We start from the raw sequence: 23298 nt of genomic DNA on the forward strand, positions 1-23298 counted from the left end.
TACAACTTCAATTCCAATTCAGCAATCAATGTCCAAGTACTGATGATGTTGCTTTAAAGGACTGATCATAACAACATTATAATTCAGCCTCAGTTTCATCACATAAATGTGTGAAATCTTCTGTAAACACTCTATTAAAGGTTGAAAGACTGTTATTTTCCCTCCTTTGAATGTCATTAAGCAGAATTTATTGACTTTCTGATCGCAGCTTATCACTTGGCGCTGTTCAGTCACAAAATATCCTATTCATGCCACCACAATCTTATCTGTGCTCCCAGTACTGAATTAAGAAATGAACACAAAGGAAATAAAAGACCATACACAGACTTTATACCAAGCACAAAGGTTTTTACTTGCAGATCCTCTCTGCATGCAGATGAACCAATATGAATAGTGTTTGTAGCTGCGTAAAACAAATGCCAGAGGGTTCAGCCTTTTTGTGCATCTGTGTTTGCACACGCTGCTTCCTCTGAGATTGCCTCCTGCTGTGCAGGTATATGGGTGGTTATTAATATGGATCTGAATATTATTGTGTTGGCAGCTGCATGCTGATGTTCCATTTTGAAGAGCCCAAGCTAAGTGACGAAGAGGAGCCACCAACTGAGCAGGATAAGAGGAAGAAACTTGTGAGTTAAACATATGAAGCATACAATTTATACCTTATATAAATTACGGTATACAAATATTTTTTTTAACTATTTAAGTGTTTTCTTATCTGTCTTTACACCTCTAATATTTAAGAGTTTGTAGTTTTGTTTTCTTTGTTCTCCTCTTTTCGTACTAATTATTCTGTTATGCCATACTATGCCATGGTGTAATAGAAGATATGTATGGTTATTATTATTTTACAAATACAAATGTGAAGGGTGATATATTCAGCCAATCTGAATTAGCTTTTGCTGTATGTACAGCTGCAAAATCATGTTGGTTTTGTCTCTACCAGCATGCAAAGCTTTTCATTGAGAAAAGCTTTGCCAAGTTTTCTCAATGATTTTTTGTTGGTTTTGAGTCTCTACTTGGACTAGACCATTTTAACACAGGAGTGTGATTTGGTCTAAACCATTTTATTGCTGTTCTGGTTGTTTGCTTAGTTTTCCGGATCTCTTTTGGATCATTTCCCTCCCACGTAATTCAAATATGTTGATGTTTGTCTTTCTTAATGTGTCTAAATGTGGAGAAGTTCAAGCAACATGAATACATTTTAGAGGACCAGTTATGTATTACCGTTCAACAGCTGCAACAGCTTTATCTGGCGGACTGTATATACATTTAAATGAAGAACCTAAATGAATTTATGTTGCAGCAGTATACAAAAAGGCTTTAGTGCTGATGGGGATCCACATATAGCCAATCAATTAAACGGAACCAGGCTGTATCTGTGCATGAGGATGCATCTGTTTTCTATTTTGGCCCTCTCTCTAAGCTCAGAAATATTCACCCTTCTCTCAATATTGTGAAGTACAGCTTAATTATATTATTGGTGGCTGTGTCTGAGTGTTGTTCCTCTAAGAAATGCTTCAACAAAATTACTTTTACAGTTTATTCTGAATAGGAAAATCTTTCTATGAGACTATCCTCTTTGTGTTAGCACGTGTGTATTTTGCTTGGTGGTATCCTGGTGCACTTATCACTTCAACCCAGGCTCTGACTTTTTGCTCCAAGGAATAGAAAAGAGAGGACTTAAAGTCGCACCTCTGCCGCCTTAATGCTTGTGTGCCTCTGTGCTTGAAGATGCGGGTGAATGCGTGTGTAAAAGCAGCGCATGTGCCCGCATGATACAGTTTTCAGTTTGAGCAGAAAGTAAATGAGAATGGGGATCTGTGACTTTTTGGCAAAAATTATTGATTCCAATTTTGGTTTTTCATAGCGTTTCACTTTAATGTGCATATGCATTCCTGTGTGAAAGCTTGTTCTTTACAACATGTGCATTTTCATCTAAAAGCGCAGTAACTGGGAGCAGAGAGTTGCAAATTGAAACCAACTGAAATCCAATTGCATTACATTCATTCTTTTGGTGTTTTCACTGAGTAGCAAGAAGTCATTTTCCAACAGCAACATATTGTCTCCCTTACACAACATGTTGTGTAAGGGAAACGCCTAAAGAAATGCTCGGATATTGTCAATATAGTATGGGAAAGAAGTTGATGAAGCAAAACCAAATCATTTTAGGAGGGATAATTCCTGATTAGAGCACTGGCTCAAAACAAAGCCCTGCTGCTGCTGTTTGACCTGCTAAACTAAGGTGAAGATTTCACATTTCTTCTGAACCTTTTGGTACTTGATTTTAATAGTGTACCATTAAAAGCTAAGTTTTCTTCAAAAAGAACCAGTTTTACTTTATTATATTACAGTAAATGTAATATAATAGCATAAAATTAAACTTAAACCAAGATTCACAATTTAGGTTATTAATTCTATGTATGAAGTGCCACATATTTTTACAAATATGAAAGCTTAAATTTTTAAGAATGTCAAATGTAAGATTAAATTTTGAACAGCCAGAATTAGGCTTTAGTTCAGACATGATTTCAGTTATGGTAAACAATAAATGTTCAGCTTCCACCATTTAAGAAACATATAGTAGGTCAAATCTGATCATTGAAGGCAACAGTTGAAAATATAAATCCATGCCTTCATTTAATCACTGGATTACTAATTCACTCTCTCTTGGAATCAACCAGTTCTCCGTTAGACATCTGCAACTTGTTCAAACACTCCTGTATGGCTTTTAACAGGAATGCATCAAAGAGAGCACATTACCGTTGTCCTGGCTTCACTCTCAATGGTTGCCTATGTATTTTAGAGCTCACTTTAAAGTCCTCCAGACTGTTTTTAAGGTTTTCAACACCCTTATTTAACTGTGCTACTCCACCACCACACTCCTACTCGGTGACCAGCAGCTCCTGTTCATTCCCAGTTCTAATCTTAGAATTTCTTTATTCTTTATTAAGCCTCTTAAGTTCTGTAATACCCTACCTCTGTACATTTGACCTACCTCCTTTACTATCCATTTTTAAAACCAGTTTAAAAATGTATTTTTATTCTGGCCTTTAATATTCCTGAGACTTGGCTTCACTGAACTTTTACTAGTATTGATTTTATCTGTTTCAGTTCTTTATTGTATTATGATTTATATTTAATTTTGAATTCCTTTACATTGTTGGGTTTTTAGATTTGTCTTTTTATTTGTTGTCTTTTTTTTTGTCTGATTTAACTTTGATGGTTCTGCACATTGTTTCAGCTGTTTCTGGTATTAAAGTTGTAAATGATAATGATAAATGATAATTGATAATGATGCCTCTTGAAATATTTTCACCACTACACCACTAGTGAAGTAGTGCTAAGCTGGATTTTACTCATTTCTTTGGCCTGCACACAGTCACTCACTGATGCTCCAGCTGAAGTGGATTAAAGAGGGAGAAAAAAAAGCAAATTTATAAAATCTAAGTTAGTTTTACGAGACTTTCTGGTCTGTGTCCCAGAGATCTCCAGGAGGGAAGGGAAGTGAAGGTGATACACCAGGCTATCAGTTCCTCTCCTGCTGTCTGTGCCTATCTTCTCCTCTCATTTCCTTACCCCCTGCCTGTTACTGCACCAAGACCTGGCCTATCATGCAGGGCGTTTTGGAAACATTGCCTTCAAATTATTCACTTCTTTGTATATCCTTCAGGATTTTGAATCAAAGTTTTACTCATTTTATTAAGTTTTAAATGAAAAACCCCACTCTGTTTATTTCCTGCATGTCTTTAATCTTTGGAATGAATTAATTCATTTTCAACTTTTGAATTTTTATATGCGATACATATGCTGTATCTAATTCTTGGCTTTTATTTGTTTTTTAACTATTCGGCTAACTGTCTGTAGAGTAGGTTGTTATCAAACTGATGTGATTACTAATAGTTTTTTTTTTATTTATATTACATTGAAAATTAAACCAGGAAGGAAAATACTCACCAATCATGTAAATGTGTATTTTGCAATGCTCTTTATCTTCAGGCATTTTGGTAATTATGTATCTGCAAAAAGATACATTAGAGCTGCATGCATGAAAAGTTAGTCTGTATATGTAAACAATATACAATACATATTAGAAATATGTATATGTAAAGCTCAGATATTGAGTGTATTGGTAGTCTATTAAACTTAAGTGTGAAGATATCCTGCTTCACATTCCATACACAGACTAAACTCGTCGTGGGTGCAGCTCTTCATCTTTCTTGTCCTCTTGCCAGCCTCTCCACCTCCTGATTTCTGTCTAAATTGGACTTGCAATGTTTTTCTCTTCGTCAAGGGGAGTTTGTTTTTGTGTCATGGAAGCTGTTGACTGTTCCACTCTTGTATTGGATTTGTAAGGGTCCCTCACTTTGATCTGAGTATTTCAGACAACGAGACTCTGGTAACTGATGCTGTGTGGGGCCTCTGTACATAATACATCATTTGATTCTTGTGCTTTATCTACAAGGCCAGTCCCATCAAACAAGAAGAGGGATAGGCAACATCAAAGACATTGTCCACTGGGTACTAATGACATGGGCTCTGTTTGTTGTGCTGTGGTGGCTCACACCCACTTGAGCTTGTTCGGTTTTTCCCCACACAGTAATGCAGTGCAGGTTATTTAGTTGAATTTGTTAAAGTAGTTGCTGCTGACTGATTACACTCAGACACATAAACAGGATGAAGATGCCCTATGACACCTATTAGTGCCAAGATAAATTGGTGTACATGTGCAATGACAGGGTTGCTTGTTACAGCTCATCATTCAGTTTTGATTGGGGCAATAGTGTTTTGAAGCTGGAGTCACAGGTTCATTGCAACAACCTGGTTGTCTAGTGTGGGATATGAGAAAGTTGGTGACTAGGTTCCCATGTTAAAGTCTCCAAAGATTGTGGCATACATTTGTGTTCAGTCCCCAATCAAAAGCTTTATAGAACTACTTATTACAACTGCTGATCTGTTGGGGTATTTCTCTACTAGCTTTGGAACTCTATAGAAACTTTTTTTTACCTAATTATGTGCTTTTCTTAGCCATACAAATTGTGGATATAGTTTGAATAGTTTCTAAACAGCTTTTTTTTTAAACTTCTGCTACAGAATTTCTGTTGTACTTAGTTCTGGACTTTAGCAAGGGCATCATTTAAACGAATATGCTTTTATATAAAGCTGGTCTGGGTATTTTACGTGTGACGTTGCCAACTGGCCATACAGAAATTGTAAACTAAACAAACACTGATAATGGTATTTCAAACAATACATAAACCAAAATATTTATTCTCAGAAATCAAACTGAAAGTGGTGTTCTCGGTTTGCGGAATACAGCAAAAGAACATGTTGCCAAACAATTTGTTGTGTGAGTTGATTTAAACTGTTGTAGAGGCCAACATTAGGCCTGGTTATATGATCACGCTAGTGGATCAGGTTTATCTAGAAAGACTTTTTCGAAGATGTTAATACCTGAAAAGAAATAAGATCCTAAATTGTATCTAATTCTAGTTTGTCAAAGTCTATTCTCAGCATTCCATCTTTTGAAATTGTTTAAGTGTTTTCTCAAGTAGCTTTTATTAATCATTATTTTTTCTTAAAGGAAAAAAAAAGATTTCATATCTTTACAAATGGAATGAAATGCCTGCCAACGCAATTATCTCTGTAACAGGTTGTTATCAGCTTATAGCATAGGTGAGGCTCACTGCTCTCAATCGCTCAAAAAATATTATTTGAAGCTGATGAGACATTAAGTTGTTCCTTTCATTCAACCATCTTGTATTATTTCGTTTTAATGAGCAATCACACTGCCTCCAAAGATCCTGCAGAGGTGTATATTTGTAGGAAATGAGTTTCAGCGTGTTATCGTTTCACTCTGAGCCACACAAAGCATTGGTAATGAAGACTTGCCATTCTTGCTTCATTGTTGCTCTGTTCTCAAGCAGACCATCAGTCTCAGCATAATTTAGTTGGGTTGAATAACAGACCTCTCTGACACTGTTATTTTGCAGCACAGGATGAAAAGATTCTCACTTGTATGGCTGAAGGCAGACCTACCAAAATTAGCTTCCATTTCTTTTTGCTTCTCATCTCTAGAGCCATTTGTCCATGGGAGTAGTGAAGAATGCTTCAGGACTGAGGAAAATACTTTTTTATTTGACTTAAAATATATCTGAAGTTGGGAAGAAGCTTGCTGGTGGAGCTTTAACATTAATTTGAAGATTTTGAAAAAGCTGTTGAGCTTTTCTGGTCACATTTGCTATAGTAATTTTTTTTCTGTAATCTCACAGTTGATGCTTAAGAAACAATGATTCCTAAATTGATATATCTTGATTTGATGTTACAATTGGTCCTGTTTTCATGTCTGAAATATAGAAATCAATTAATCTGTACCACTGTCACCAAATAAGGACTCATAATTTGTCTAGCATATGGGAAGCTCTGTTATTATTTTTTTTTCATTTTTCCTCAATATCTAAAGTAATTTTTTAAAATGCTTTACTAGAGAAACAACAGATGATCTAAAGATTGACAGCACTACACTCTCTTATGTCTGTTCAGGAGAACAAAGTCCAAAAGTGAACTTTTATAATTCAGTTGCCTCCAACATGTGTATTGATATTGATTTCAGGAGAGAAAATCAGTGAATTAGACAGCTGCTTCAGGTGCTGCAGAAAGAGGTGTCAAATAGATTGTGAGGTCTCTGACAGAAATAGGCTGCCAATAATCAGTTTAGGAGCAGAGAATCGGTTACATTGGTAATTGTCCAAAGTTATTTTTCAAGGGGCAGGAAGCTCAGGTTTTCTACCATTTCTGCATTGTGGCTTAAACTACAGGTGATGCCAAAAAAAAAAAAAAAAAAAAACATTATTTCATATCAGCTCTGTTTCAAGGTCTACTCAGAGTTAATCAGTGTGATTCAAGAAATGATAATGTCAATAATTGGTCCCTGCTTCAACAATTAGCTGTTAAATTGATCAGTGTATTTCCTAATTAACAATGAAGAAGAACTCATTCATTAGCCGTGTGACTCATTACACTGGAACCACAAGTCTGACTGTTTTTGAGACCTGACCAGCATTTCTGATTTGCATGATTATCTGTCTAAGCTTTCATCTAAGTTAATTAAGATTCAGACTTCATAACATGAATGACCCTTAGGTTTTAATTCACAAAAAGGTGGTTTAATTAACTGGAGAAAACTTATACACTAACAGACTGTAGATATTAATAAAACACAGATATCTTTTTAAAAAAATTAAAGGGTTCACAATAACTTAATGTGATCTGGCACTGTTTCAGTGGTGGTCTAAACTTTTAAAATTTGGTTCATGACATTAATCTTGTTGGATTTGGCAATCATTGTAAATCTAAAACTTTAAATTAAGTTTTCTGAATAACTAGGGACAGTATATTGGCACTAATCTTGGCTTCAGCATAGGATTTGCCAACAGCCTGCAGCACAACCTTTTTTCTTCTTTTTTTCTTTTCTTTTTTTTTCTGAATCCATGAAAATGTCAACTGTTATTACAATTAAAAGACTATTTTAGGGTTAGAAAGATGAATTATCAACTGAACATTTTGTTCACTGAACATTATCTCCAATGTGAGGCTGAACTTACAAATGAATAAGCGAGTAAAATAGCAACTGAGACCACGGTAATAGAAAAATCTTCCTTAGAAATCCCCCAAATTGAAAATAGTCCATTTTAAATCAACATTAGGAACTTGCTCTTTAAATGAATATGTATATAAATATTACAAGCAAGTTAAAGGTGGTTTAAAACTTTTATTGAGTAGTTTGAAATTATTTCTGTCTTATTACACACTTCAAAACTGAGAAAGCAAATAGTGTGAGTCAGTTGCTCTGCAGCTTCCTATCAGGAGGTAAATTAACTGTGGGAAAGCAAGCATGATGAGTGTTAACAAACTCAGAACAGTTTGAGAATACACAGCAATATTAATGCAATGTAGCTTCAACATTTGTTACTCTTCAAATACGATTGTGCTCATTATGATCACGAAGACTACTCTAATTATATTTAAACTTCTAAAGTACATCTTTAGTATGTCGCCAAGCTAACACTTAAAATGTGAAACCTCAGCTGTTATCAGTAAGTCTTGTGTATTTGGGCGAAACAAAAAACAAAAAGGTGGAACTGAAGCCGGTAATTGTGGCTTAAAATCTAAACGGATTATTTCCAGAGTAATTGGTTTTAAATGATTTGTAATCATCAGCAGATATTTTGTTGTGACGCATCAAACAATGATAAAATAAAAGCTACTTATATACAATTAGTTACATCAGAAACAGTGGGTCCAAATGATCTGTCTTCTCCGAGATCTGAATTTTAATTTCCTGTTTTTAAGTCATATTTATGAAGCATTTTTTTTATCTTTAATTATCTTTGACTAAAATACATCTGTATTTTAAAAGTTTTAAAATGAGTTGCGATAAAGAGATCCCTTATTTATGTCCCAAGTTGCAAATTCTTTTCCTTTTTAAGTTTTATAGTGTCTTAGAGAACAGATATAAACAGAAGAGACAAGGACAGACATTTTGAGAGAAGGCGAGGTAGCAGCCATTCGTCAAATTTAGATAACCTTGCTGTAGAGCTATTATTGTAAACCAGTGAAAAATGAAGTGACAAAATCTCATAATTTATATTTCATTTCCATTTCTTGTAGCCACAAATATCAGTATTTCAATTTAAATATCAAGATAGCACAAACTGTATCTTTATTAATGCATATACATTTTAATTAACACCACAAGTTTAGCAGGTATGACAATTTATGCAATAAACCGCAAACTAGAAACACTGTTTCTTCTTCTTTCCTCACTTTGTCATACATAAAAACAGTCACAATTGTGTGATGCATATTTCCAAGTCTTTGACTTGATTTAGCACCTTTTGCAAAGGTCTATAAGACAGGTTCCCATACGTCCCACATATAATTGTGTTCACCTGCACAGGGAGCTCATTAGTGCAGACATTTTACTAACATTAAGCAAAGTTTAACTAGGTTAGCACATCCAGATATTACTCATAAATGCAATAAAATTCTCTGAAAAATGAGCTGGGATATTAAAGTTCCCTACGGCATTGCCCAAGGACCGAGAAATGGTGCAATAGCACTATTTGAGAAGCACTTTTATTTCTTCAGATACTTAACTTGGACTTCCTCTATTTAAATAGGAACTAAATCAGTTGGAAATCATGCTTATTTTTTCTTACGAACCACATTTTGAAGACTGCAGTTGATGCAGTTCAAATGAGTAAAACCTCATTGGTACATTTGTAAAAACACTTAATTTTACTCCATGGTTATAGTCATCTTTCTCTTTGAGAGTTGAGAGATATGGGCAAGATTAATGTAAATTATCTAATGTATCTGGTCATTTGCAATAAACATTACAAACTTTTGTTCTTTCAAAGATGCTTAATATCTTGTTTAAAACGATATTAAACAAGATCTTTGTTCAATAATCAATTATGTCAGATCCCTGACATCATTGACCATATTATTAACTATTTTGAAGCCAGCTTCAAGCAAGCTATTTAAAATTTTGCATTGTGTTGTTACCTGGTTGGCTCATAAGGGTTAAGGTTGAGTACGTGGTCACAAAAATGCAAGCATGTTAGAAAGGAGAAAAATTATATATATAAAAGAAAAATTGAGAAGTTTTCAAAAAAATCTTCTGCTGGATTTTTATGTCAACATTCTAGAAATACTAGAGACTGATTGTTAGAGTGGGTGTTTGATTGCACAAATGAAGATTGGATGTTTTATTTTCCCCTTGATTTCTGTCCCAACAGACTTCTGTTATTTCCCAGATTCCACATTTGTCCCTTAATAGAGATTAGATTAGATGGAGAGCTGTGTTGTATTCTACTGCATTTATTTATTTTCATTATAGATATCTTTAAGCTGAGAACTGCAACGTTTCACCTGTCATTTTTGCACCCCTCAGTGTTATCTTGCAAATGAACAGGGACTTTTGGTGTTTGCTTGATTACATATTAGATTTCATTGAAGATACTGAATATCATTCTTTGACTTGGCCTGTTATTCAAAGTTTGTTTATAAATGAAATTATATCTTGAATGAGCCATTGGAGCACTGTGAGCTCACGTTGACGAGACAGAAGTTGTTTTACAATATTTTATTTGTTTATGAAGCACAATCTGTTGCTGTTTTTTTTTTTCATCTGCTTATCCATCTTAAGGAAAGACTTATTAAAGGATTAAGGTTTTAAAATTAATCTTTTGACATGTACCTGTAGATTGAAGCACTACTTGTGATAGTTAAGAGAAGTAGCATAGTTAAAAAAATTATCAAATGAAATATGTTGTCAAAACAAAAATAGATTTTATTTTAATAACATACCATGAGATCTCAACAAAAGGTCATTTGGCATCAGTAATTTTGAGATGTCATGTCACTGTAGTCTTAAGAGCTCTTCATGTTCTTTGGAAAACAGGTTGTGGATGCCAGAGTGGCTGGAGGATTTAAAGAGATTTCAAGTATTTTCATTTAATAATGTTACAGACTGGGAAATCATGTCTAAGTAGGTTTGGTTATCAAAAATGTTCAGTCAGGATAAAAAGAAGATTCTGAGTTACAATTACTTTTTCAGAAACCCTCAGCTATTATCACATAACTTCTGTAAAATATAAACTGTATGTCTGTATCATTCAGAAATGACAAAATATTAAACTATTCAGAAAAAAAATGTACCTGATACCTGACTAAATTGCTCTTTGTGTACATCGATATCCAGCTCCAGTCCCCAAGGACGACTGTCCTGCAATTTCTAGGTGTTTTTTCTCCATCACAGCTGATTCAGATGGTCCAATTACCCTCAACATGTCAGAGTGTTCTGCAGGGGGCGTATTATTAAAGTACCATTTAATTTAGCTGTGGTTAATCTTGGATAAAACTAACGCATGCAGAATACCAACCCTTCAGGCTTGACTTCGGTCAAGCCTGAAGGGTTGGCATCCTGGAGCCTTGACTCTGTGACCAAAGTCAAGGCTCGACTTTGGTCACAGAATTCATAACATTAGGTTATGAATTCGTAACATTAGGTCTTTATGCATAATTCTGAAGTCGTTTACTAAAAGTATAGCCAAAGCATTTCATCTTTGAAGCATAGTTAAAGGTTGCATAACTCTAGACAAAGATGCAACTGTGCAGAAACAGGACAGCATATACTCACTGTATCAATAACACATTCAGTTAGGAATTGAAGGGGTCGTCATTCTGCAAGAAATTGTTCAAAGTTTTTAATTTACAATTTTGCATAGATAAAGATGTAATGCTCAAATTATTAGAAATACTTTTTCAACAGTGAGCAGTTATTTTTGGACTCGTCTTATTTGTTCTTGGGCATTCAAGTGTCTGAGTGAGAATGTTCTCGCATTTCTCAATGACCTCTTTATTGTCCTTGTCAACACAAATTGTGTTTTTAAGATCAGATTGCTGGAGTCAGACTGTTCATCTTTCTGTCTGGGATTTCTTGATATGTGTGTGCTAATAAAAATCTCAACCTTTCCAACCAATGCATATTTTTTTGATTGTTTTTATAATTAATGACTGCAGAACTTCAGCTTTCAAATACAATACCAGTAACAGTATAATAAATTGTGCTGTCTCACTTTGTGTGAAAATGACTGCATTGAAGTTCTTAATCCTCCCTCTAAGTCAAGGTTCCACAACATTAATAAAATGTCAAAGCAGAAGAAAAACTGATTGTTTTTCTTTGCTGCTTATCTTGTCTCTTTTCTGTCATTGTTTTGCTCTGTCCTCTCCTGTCACTTTAATATGAACGTTATCGTGGGAAATGTACTTGACCTTATTCAGGTCAGTGTGGTGTCCTTTTTTTTTTAGTTTTTGTTTTGTACGTATTCCCCCGCTATTCTGTCCTCATCACTTCTTCATTCCAGCTAGTTTTATAGTTTGGATGAGAAAGCCATCAGTTTTTACTACCATTCCATACAAAATACAAAAATACTTCACTTTTTTTTTTTCTACATTAAATGTAATATTGTAAAAATGTGTGTATGACTAGAAGTGACAACACTAAGTGTCAACTTAAATTAGTATTGGCCATTTTCAGCAAACCAGTGAAGCTCTAATACCAGGAGATGCTTCCCCTTTCTTGAATAATGTCCTTTAGCCACCCTCTCATATGCTTCCAGAAATATTTGCATAATCATATACAGTCCTTTCCTGTCTTTTCCTTTTGATGTTTTAATGGCAGTTGTGCACTGAAAGTTTGAAGTGAGGTGCTACCTTAAGTGACTTTTGAAAGGATTCAGCTGAGCCATTAAATGATCATATAAAAACTGTTGGTGGTATTTTGAGAATCTGAGTGAATTTTTATGCTTTGATGTAAATCTGCAGAAGGTTCTATCTAAAATCCGTTACTATTTTTCATATGTTGCAGATATGATTTTGAAATCACGTTTAATATTAGCCTTAACATTTACTTAATGGTTGATAACTCTTTTACAACTGTTTTTGGTGCTAAAGATATTTTGATACACCAGTACATCCATTTCTACTTTTCAAAGGACAGTTATGTTGACTTAAAATAAAGAACTATAACCTATAACCTCTCATTATTCCATATCTAGTAATTTTGTAACACATTTTTTTAGTCTGAGTCAATTGGCTCAGCCTGTTGTTTCAGAGAAAGAGATTCTCAATTTACAACCAAATGCTCACATCAAGGGTAAATTGCCCATTACTGGCACAGAGATATGTAACTTTGCCATCTTTGCAACTTTAGTGTAACTTTATGGGTCTCACTACAAGCACAAAAATGTTTGACATCTTTTAGGAAGAACAAATAGAGCAAACACACTCAGATTTTTATTGTATGTTGCACAAGATAAAAACAAGTGGTCTTTTTACAGTTATTGGAGCAGAATATCATTTTTATGATGATGAGGATGATGATAATTAGCTTTTTTATTTGCTGTATTTTCTTTGGTTCTCTGTTATGTTTATTCTTTCCTTTTGCTCTTCTGTCTTTGCTCACTAGGCCACTTTCAAACCTTTCCACTTTCTTCACATCTCATTTGTCTCTCCTCTTTTCATCCTGCCTCATTTATCTTCAACTCTCTCTGAGGCATAAAGACCATATCCTCTTTATCAGTGAGCCGCAGCAGGAGCATGTCACTCTCACTCCACCCTTTACTCTCATCATCACTCCTTTCCTCTCATCCTCACTCAATTTATTTTCTTTCTCACAACTCCACAGGTTTCATTTTTTCTTCTATGCACCTTTGCTATGATTGGAATATTTAGTTTGTGCACCATCAGGTTGGCTTTTATTTGTGCAGATTGCTTATTTCTCTTTCAGATGATCCATAGGTCAATTTTCTTTTCTCATTTCTTTTTACATCTAATTTGATTATTGTGTCCCCACTTCTTCAAGTAGTTATTTACTTTGTTCATTTCCATTCCCTGTTTTGCCTCGATGTTATCATTATGCTGTCTCTAACTTTGCTAACCATGCACATCTTTCTGTTTGTGATGATACAAATTGTAAAAAAAGAAACAATAAAATAAATATTTTTTTAGTTACAAAATTACCACTATCTTGCATTCATATCTTGATTGTATCTAGGTATTGCCCACTAAAAGACTAACCTTCAATAACTATGTATTAACTAAGAGACAACATGGTATTATGATTTTAATACTTTGAAAACAAAAATGTAAGAACAAAATTGAAATGCAACAATTACTCTGACAACTGCTGCTAAAATATTAATTTATAGCTAAGATATGGTAACATTTGTCTTGTGTTGATTTTGTTACATATGGATGGAATTTCTTCAAGTTCCTCACTGTGACTACTGAATGTCTTTTTCTTGCAAGTGTCGGAGAAGGTGTAGTGGCAGTCTTTCAGACAGATGACAAGATGGTGTCCAGCAACATGTAGGGATTAGAGAAGACCACCTTCATTCCAGCATTTTTCCCATTAGGTTTAAAAGAAGTTTAAAACACTTTTTCTCGTAGTGAATTTTTGAGGTCAGTCACTGATGTTTGATAGGTGGGCCTGGTTTCTGTCTCCTTCTTAATTCACCTCAACACCTTTGGGTTATTGTCAGGACTTGGTACAGTCTAATCATCTGTGTTTATAGAACTTGTTTTGTTCATTGGTGCATGCTCATAATAGGATAGGAAAGGACCAAATGAACACTGCTCTAACAAAGTTGAACATTTTTCAAAATTTGTTTGTATTCTGTACCTTTCCTTTGACTGAAACTAAGCAGTCAAAGCTAATCCCTGAAAGTAACACCACACTTAATTGTCTTTCCACCAAAGTTTCCATTTTGCACTGTACAATACACGGCAATCACCAAACCCAGACTTGTTTATTGGATTCTCAAAGAAGTGTGATCAGTACATTAAAACATGTCTCCACTTGATAGCCCAGTGGCCTTTATGGCCTTAATGGACAGGTGGCATCCAACCTTTAAAAAAGATGTTTCTAGAAACAATCTGCATGCCTGATTTCACAGATCTGTTGCCATCGAAGTGACAAGAATGAACGTCTTCTTTTATCTTTTGGAGGAATGTTTACCGTTAGCAGTATGGTGCAGCTTTTAAATGGATAATATATATATATATATTATGTATATATTGCTATGGATGTCCTATGTTGCATCTAAAATTGGTATTTCCATGCTTGCAAAAAGTGCAGACAGTGCAAACACATTCTTGGATCATGCGTTACTAGAATCTTTGATGTTGAATAGACTGTTGCATAAATTATTTATTTGAATATAGTTCTGCCCTACTTATATTTCTTTAGACATGTTTTCAGAGCAAACCTGTGTTTATCAAAACATTATGCAAAATTTACAAAGCTAGATATGAACAAACATGACAGATGGCAGATGACAGAATAAGCAAAGTAAAACTAAGACCATTCAATATAAGTCTGGATTGCATTCATTAAAGTTGTATAATAGGTCATTGACCCTACTTTTAAGGGGCTTTGGGAGATTTTGACAGCTGTAATAATGCAGTAGGCCCAGGCACTTCAAAACTTAAATGAATGAAAGAAGAAATGTTCTGGGACCCAATGAAGTTGTACATTTCTGCTGAGTCACACAGATGGTAGAGGAAGAATTTAGCCTAAGCATCTTCTAAGTGAGCACCCAGCCTTCTCTGTCCTGAAGAGTCCAGGCTGATGATGACAATGTAATGGTGTGGAAAATGGTCTCTCGGCATAATTTGGTCTCAGGTAATCAGTCACTACTTAAATTACACTGCATGTGTACTGCTGCTGACTGTGTCCATACTCTAACAGTCACAGTTTACCATCTTTTGCTAGCTGGAGTCTTGTATCCTCATGAAATACAGCAACACAAAGCAGAATAAGTGCCCCTTTTCAAGAAAAGATGTGCAGCTCAGCCTTTTCTTGTTTTTAACACATTTCGAATAAAATGGAAGCATTGAGTGGTTATCTCAGGATAACATAAAGCTTGCTAGACATGGGCTAATGACAAATATCACTTATAATTTATAAGTGATGGGCTTTATTTTCTTTTAATTTACTTTTTTTGTCATTATTGCTAAATCTATGGAAGCTTTGAAAGACAGGTGAGCTGTTTTACTTGAGTTTTAAGGTGGAACAAAAAGAAACTGGTTCAGAAATGAGAAAAATATTAGTCAGAAAGACTTATTGAAAGAACATAGTTGGTCAGGTACTTTTGCTTGAAAGTGGCTTCTACAGTCATTTGAAGAAGAAAATTTGGTCAGACTCCGGCGTCGCAGACCACTAAGTTCTATGCTGCATCGAAAGCGTTCTCTCCTGTCTCTATCAGTGTTGTAGTACTCCAGACCATTTTTTGATGGACTCGACCGCATTTGGTCTCGGTCTCAGGCGCTGAGGACTCAGGATTTTATTTCAAGACCAGTCAAGATTGTAATTGTGGCAATATCTCTGAACATGCAGCATACTATCCAGTTCATTTGTCAATACGTTTGTTTTTAATGGATGCAAAACGCATCCAAGCAACAATGTGACTTACCAATTCCATGTTTCTGTTACTCCCTCCACCTTTTACTGACACTGGTCTCTATTAAAGGCAACATTTCTATCATATTAAGGTAAAATAAGTACACAATAAAATGTGTCTGAAACATCCATGTTTTATTGATCTGGTTTTGCACACCCACTTGCAACTTAATTTATTTTTGCACAGGGCAGCTTATATCCAACATAAAACTTAGGCTAACAAACCAGTTGAAAGGCAGCTTCATGGTGTGACTAATCATAATCTTCCTGGCTAGTTGAGACAAACAGCTTTGATTTATTAAAGCTTCTTTGTAGTATTGGCCCTACTTACTTGTTTTTTTCATCCATACAAGACTCACTGCCTCTTTTATAATCATTATGGTGGATAAATGTGGGCTTAGAGTGACTTGTTTTGAGAAACACAACTCCCTAAATGAAGTTTGACCTCTTTAAGGCAGCTTATTGGTCTCGCTAGACATTTAGAGGCTGTCTAGCTGGTGAAGCTGTAAAATGATGCATTCTTATTTTACTGAGGAGGTTAATATCATCCCCCGTACCTTCTGCTGTCAGCATTGTCTTACAGTTCATAGATTGCACTTCCAATATATCATCCACTCTTAGCACTTCTTGCGTCACACACTTTCTGTTTGCACAGTCGTGCTCATGAATTGTATTTTACGCAGTTAGACATAAGCCACCACCGGGTATGAGATAAAGGCTGGAAAAGTACAGATTGTTGCATCATTGGCCCTACTTAGCCAATGCTGACTTGATTTAGTTTCCTCTCAGATCTTCTGCTGAAGTGCAAATGTGTTTTTTCACCAATCTTTTTAGAGGAAAAATTGTTACTGTTAAATGAGATAAAACTAAAATAGGTTTAGTAATCGGTAGCCACTGTTTTTAACCATAATTTAACAGATCTTAAAATAGCTGTCAAAAATGTACAAACCAGAAATGTACATAGACTTGAATAAACAACCTAGAAATAAAACTTCTTCCTCGTTTTATTTCTTATTTTAAGTCAACTTGAAGGTGACTTAAAATATTCATCTGTTCACAGAATTCTTTGTGATTAACAAACATTATGATCCACCACAGACCAGTTATATTATAATGAATAATAATAGTATAATTCAAGCCAGTCTAAAACCCTGATTCTGTTGCACCAGCTCTGTCAAAAGCTGGTCAAACTATTGTGAGAACTTTGAAGAAAACTAACCAATATCTTTGACCCACATCACAATTGAAAAACATTTATACTAGTGTATAAGTCAATCTGACATTTAGTTGTATTGTTTTATTAGAGCCATCTTTTTTCATGTCATAGTATCTCTTTAATATTTTTTTCTTAACCCACTTTCTCACATTTTTTCTCAGTCATTTTCTTCTCCTTGCCTATTACTTTCTCTTGTCTCCTTACATATGCCTCTGATTCTTTCCCCAGGGGAAGATGCTGGATCAAATCTATAGTTCTTAACAATAGAAGCTACACTACAGATTGTTTCATCTCTGTGCTGTTATGAGAAAGGTCCCAACACACCATGTCCCAAGTGCATTGCTCTCAATACTCTTGCTGTTAGAAGACAAGCATGTGTATCCACAGGGTCCTGCTAACATTCTGCTGATTCATCTGTATGACACTCTTCTAATCCCTTCCTCATTTCCCTGAAGTCTTCTTATCGATTTACGCTGCCTCACTAAATAGATGCTCTTTTTCATGTACGTACTATATTTCTGTTTTATGGCTTTTCTCAGGCATTTATTAAAGACAGTTTATCTTCCTGTATATTCATTTTTTTCCTCATAATATATTTCCTCAGAAATTATGTTTCACCTTTACATTTTTTAAGCTATTTGCATTAAAAATAGCTTAAATATTTTTGTAATATTCTATAAACAAATCCACATTTAGAAATTATGCAGGTATTTCAGGTATTTCAAGATCATATAGTATTAGTTTTAAAAGTTTAAAATTTTAAAACTAATGCACCTACTTGCTGTGCAACTGCATGCTGAAGTATTTTCTTTTGATAATATTTAAAGATATTATTTTGCCTCTGACATGACCTTTTGTGAAACTACTGGCATCTGCTAGTTTTGTTTACTTTAATAGTAGAAGTAAATGTGATAACAACATCTGCACAAATTTTAACAGTTAATTGACTTAATTGTGCTGATTCCTGTAAAAGGAAATTACATCCTCTGTCTGTTCGATCTGCCCAAGAGATCTCACATTAGTCATGTTAAACAAGACAGTTTTGGGTAATAGTTTTGATAAGTTATTCATGAACAGTTTACGATAAAGACAAAATTATTTAAGAGAAACTGAGTTTTTTAAGATGAAAACCATATCCATCCAGCCTGAACATTAGATATTAAGACTGAATGCTAACTGGATTATTTCCTCAACCATCTCATCCTAAAGCCATGACAACATATAAGCCTATTTTGGAAGTTGCATTTAGCTAATCTGAATTCACCTTCAGAACCAGTACAAAGACAAATATAAGGCAAGATTTTTAAAAGTGTGGTCGAGATGCGCAGAGGAGTCTCCTGTTAGCAGATCAACTTTGGTCTGGCCATGCTAGGCCCTTAACACAATGACACAGCCATCAGCATCAGCTGTGTCCAAAAGCTGGACAGTTTGTCCCCAGTGGCAACAAACTGTGATCAAGCAGGAGGATTGTGAGACGGTACCTGTCTGGTAACTCTCTGATTGTTTTTGTTTTTTTCTATTTAAATACCTTTGCAATTGTTATCAAAACTCATTATCTGATGCCTCACTCTGATGTAGATTCAACAAGAACCACCTTTAATTATATGTTAGTGATTTGAAGATCATATAGGAGCTTTTTTTTTTCCCCAACTCAACTACAATTAGTAGAGTTTCAGAGGCCTGGTAACGTGCTCACACATTCAGCAGCAGGGTTTCGGTCCTGTTCAAAGGGAGAGAGGTACTCCACCCAGAGCATTGTAGCGAAGGCAATTATGCAAGTTAGATGGCAGTTTTTCCATTAGGCCACTTTTCACTAGTTTGATTACACAGTCATGTCAAAATAGTAATTAGCATGGCAAGTGCTGTTTCTCATGATCCATTGGTGACTAAATATTTTCATTACAATATTCTGCTTCTGCATCTCTTTCCGTGTTTGCACTTTTGATGTTCTTTCATTCAGCCTTGTGCAGCAAAGAGTCCACATTCTTCTTCTTAATGTTTTGTCTGGAGTAAAAACAAACTTGAGTGACAGAATATATTTATGAAGCACACAATGATAGAAAATGTGATAGTTGAAACCTAAAAGGTAAGGTGTGATTGTAGTCATTTTATTGACAAGAGCTTAAATGAATACTCAACACTTTATGTTTGAAAAGTTTTATGTATCTAATGATGTTGACAGTCTGGTCCTTGAGTTTATTCGCAAAGCAGAGTCTCTCAACCTTTACTGTGCTAGTGTTTGCCTCTTCCCCGGCTTCACTTCACAGAAAACAAATGATTGTTTGCTTACCCATAGAAATGTATCAGCTCTAGTCAGCCATCCAACTTCCCTGGCCTTTTTTTCACTCTGTTGTCAAGGATTGTTTTTCCAGTGCTTTCCTCTGCGTAAAATGAATGGCTGTGACTACATATACTGAATCACTTTCTTTCCAAGTTCTTTGTTCGATGTTTATGTAAGACTTGGAAATGGCAACATGTCTGAGCTGCTTTCCACTTCACTTTTTTGTTGAAATCGACTTGGGTTTTATTGATCCAGGTTCTACATGGTAGACTTCTTAAAACTCGCTTCTTGTTAGTTATGTAAATAACCTCTCCATTAAAACAGAAATCTATTTGTTTATGTCAAATGACCTGTCTGTGTCCGTTTGTATTGTGTTCCACCAAGAGGTTGTACAACAAGAAATCAGTTTATAGATCTTGTAATGCAAGATTGCTTGGAACAACAAATCGAACCCTACATGGTTTCTTTTACAGATGCTTTGATAATAAATGACTAAATTAAGGGTCTTTGTGTTGAGAGTGAATTATTTCTTTTCAGCTCAATTCAAAAATAACTTATTTATTCCAAAGGGAAATTAAATGTTGATGTAGTTCATATCAACTCCGTCTCTCCAAGGAGTCATTATTGACAGTGATGCTATGGTCAGGAAGGATCTCGGGTAGCAGTCCATCTTGCAACAAATTTAATGAGGCCTCTTACTGAAAACGGTTGCTGCATGAGTGTCTCCTGGCTGTCTTGACATGCTAACAGCCCAGGATGTATGGTTGTTGGCCTGCACTGCTAATCCACTTCATGTGCTTTAGCCGCTCCTCTTAAAATCTCCATTTGTCTGAATGGTTATAGAGCTGAGCAGAGAGATGGAGTCGGGGACTTGATCCTTGCCCATTATATGATTTTCTACCGTTAGCATCTTTTTAAAGAGTTTAAAATATTTAGAATTTAGTTTAATTTTCCCTTTGCGTAATTTAGCCACAGTGCAACACAATTAAAATGTCATTTTTCTAGTGATTTTGACTGGTAAACATTTGAATTAAACAGAATTTGTTTTGCTTTTCTTTCTGCTGCAGTTGGCCCTGGAGGACCCGGTGCATAGCGTGTCTCTCCAGCAGTTTGTCTATGAGAAACTGAAGGCACAGCAAGCCATGATGGGGGACCAGAACTTTGGGGTCCTGATGGAGACGGTGGACACAGAGCTCGTCAGGCAGCTCCAGGAGTTCCTGCAAGCTCTCTGAATACGAAATGTTCCCTTCACCTCCTTACACAAATGCTACGCTCTACCACCATTTAAGGAAAAAAAAAAGTACTAAAAAGGTTAACCATCTACCCAATGTGTGAACTCGTGATTCAGACCTTCCCAGACTATGCCTTATCTATATTCAGCCCTAGCCTTCTCAACCACTTTTTGTCCCCTTCGATGTTATTTATGGGTGGCTACGTAAGTTTAAAGACTTTTAAAACACCCACATGTAGACATCATCACACCAGAGCTTCCATTTAATTTTCCTAGTTTCTTAACTTTGGAACAGGTCGACTTGAGGTGCGTTAAAAGTTAAAGTATGGATGGTTTATATTGCAACAGTTGGAACGTGACATTTAAGACTAAGCAGCAGGAGCCAGAACAGAAGCCTTGGACTGTTTTTAAATGGGAGGCGGGAAAAAAACCTGCAGATTGTAGCAGATGTGTGTTTAAAGAAAAAAAAACCCACAAGGATCGAAAACAGTGTTTACAGAAACTATTCTTAAAAGACAAAACAGAAATGTAATTTTGTATGTATGTAAAGTATGAATAATGATCTGCATGATAATCTTTTTTCCTTTTTAATTTTGTTATAAGAGGTCAGGTAGAAGTTACTACTGAGCGATTGTTTTTTTTTTTTTTGTCAGTCAATGCATATATTTTAAAATAATTTTGTCGATTGAATGCTGAACCAGATTTATACGTATGTACTTACTGCTGCTAATAGATGGTGTCAGAGCACTTTAACAACCAAAAACTGTTTTACATCTTTTATTTTCCTTCATCGTTTAGCACAACAATTGGGGTCTCAGAGCAGGACTGAAGTTAGCTTAAAAACTTTTTTTCTTTTTTTTCTCCATTTATCTTAGTAAAACTTAGCACCAGATACACACTGTTAGGTCATGTTTTATATTTCTTTGGTTTACTCAATTTCTTGGCTTGTTAATTTTTGGCTAATCACTAAAAATGTTCCATATATTTTTACAGACCAGTTTTATTTAGAAATAAATGTTTGATAAATGTGATCTGAAAGGAGAACTGTTTGGTTTTGATATTTCCTCAGTTTAATTTCTTAAGAGGTTTACAAAATGTCTGATAGTAAATTACTAGACTTTGGCAGATCTAAGTACTTTATTCGGTTTAATTTGGGACAGTTAAATTGTGAATATAAATTATATCACAAAAATAGCTTTATTGTAAATTAAAGGTCATAAAAAGGGAAACTTTTTATGAAAAAAATTGTGAACCTCTGTCCTGATTTAATATTGATTCTTTTGGGGTTTATGGAGCAAATAATTTTCTCCATTAGATTTGAGTTATAAGCAAAGCTAAGATGATGATCCAGACTGAAGCTCGTTTGACACTGTGTCAGAATTACAGCCTTATGCTTTCAGCCTTTCCTATTCCTACAACCTGAAAGATCTTCTTTTTTACTTGTCTGTTCAGTTTTTAACTAGTTTATCTGTAGATAAGTTCTTAAATTGTTTATTCTTTTTTAAACTAGTAATAATTAAGCTTTGAATGTCACATACACAGTAGGGAAGATGTTTGGTTTGTTTTTTTTGAAAACTATTCCTGTTTTTCCTTTCTCAAGCCTTCAATAAAATGAAGTAATCAGCCAAAGCAGCTGTGAACTTCTTTTCTCCAGGGTCTGATTTTCAGGATCTGCATTTCTGAAAACACTAACCCACCTGAAAATGTTTCAAATATCTAATACTTTTTACTGTCTGGTTTTGTTTATTGTTTTGATTACAAGCATACTAACAGCCTGACCCCGACATAGCTATCAAGTTTTAAGAACAGTTGGTGCAAATATACTGAATTGGTTTAATGTAAAACATTAAAGGAGACCTATTATGCAAAATTCCCTTTTTTCATGTTTTTGTTCTTCCATTTGGGTCTCTATTGCTTCTCGAAACAGTCCAAGCACTTAAATAAATACCTACAGCTGTTTCCTGGCAATAAGTAAAAGTTTTTTGGGTGTTTTTGTTGCTGACTTACCATTCATAAAGTGTGCTGCATTGTTGACCATTGTGCTGGAGGCCCCACTTCTGCTTCTCATTCTGACTCTGAATCAAAGTTGTAGTTGTACAATTACACACCTGTTTGCAGTGAGAAACCAAAAATGGTCATCTATAACAAAGACAAATCAAAGTTAATCACAATCTATATTCAGTTACCAGTAGTTAATGGATTGACAGGAGCTTAGTGAATTCCAGTATTGTACTGAGAGGATACCGTGTATGAAAAACATCCAGTGGGGAAATTTCACAGGAAACTCTTACTTGGTATTACATCCAAGAGAAAGCATTTAGTCAACATCTCCTTAAGGTGGCTGGTCAGGTAAACAGTGCAGAGGTCACTAACTGATTGCATAGTTGTTGGCTGGAGATCCAAACTCTATATGTCTTTAAAGACTGTATCAAGAACTTCGTAGGATGGGTTTCTATGCCTTTATTTGCTCAAATGCAAGTTGGATACACTGGTCTAAAGTTTATCACCACTGGACTGTAGGACATTTTCTGTTAGGAAAAATA

At 35.1% G+C, this 23298-nt stretch overlaps 1 protein-coding gene across 1 annotated transcript in view; it reads left to right on the forward strand.

The window, feature by feature from the left end:
- The window catches only part of ipo11 (importin 11), a 100756-nt gene extending 77854 nt beyond the window's left edge, over positions 1-22902 (forward strand). The window contains exons 29-30 of the mRNA XM_055039850.1: positions 542-626; positions 20592-22902. Of these exons, the coding sequence (XP_054895825.1) occupies positions 542-626; positions 20592-20756 (250 nt within the window). The 3' untranslated portion in view covers positions 20757-22902. The remainder of the gene's footprint in view (positions 1-541; positions 627-20591) is intronic.
- The last annotated feature ends 396 nt before the right edge of the window (positions 22903-23298 follow it).

The sequence above is a fragment of the Poeciliopsis prolifica genome, unplaced genomic scaffold (genome assembly GCF_027474105.1).
Source record: "Poeciliopsis prolifica strain line A6 unplaced genomic scaffold, Auburn_PproV2 SCAFFOLD014, whole genome shotgun sequence".
Taxonomy (NCBI): domain Eukaryota; kingdom Metazoa; phylum Chordata; class Actinopteri; order Cyprinodontiformes; family Poeciliidae; genus Poeciliopsis; species Poeciliopsis prolifica.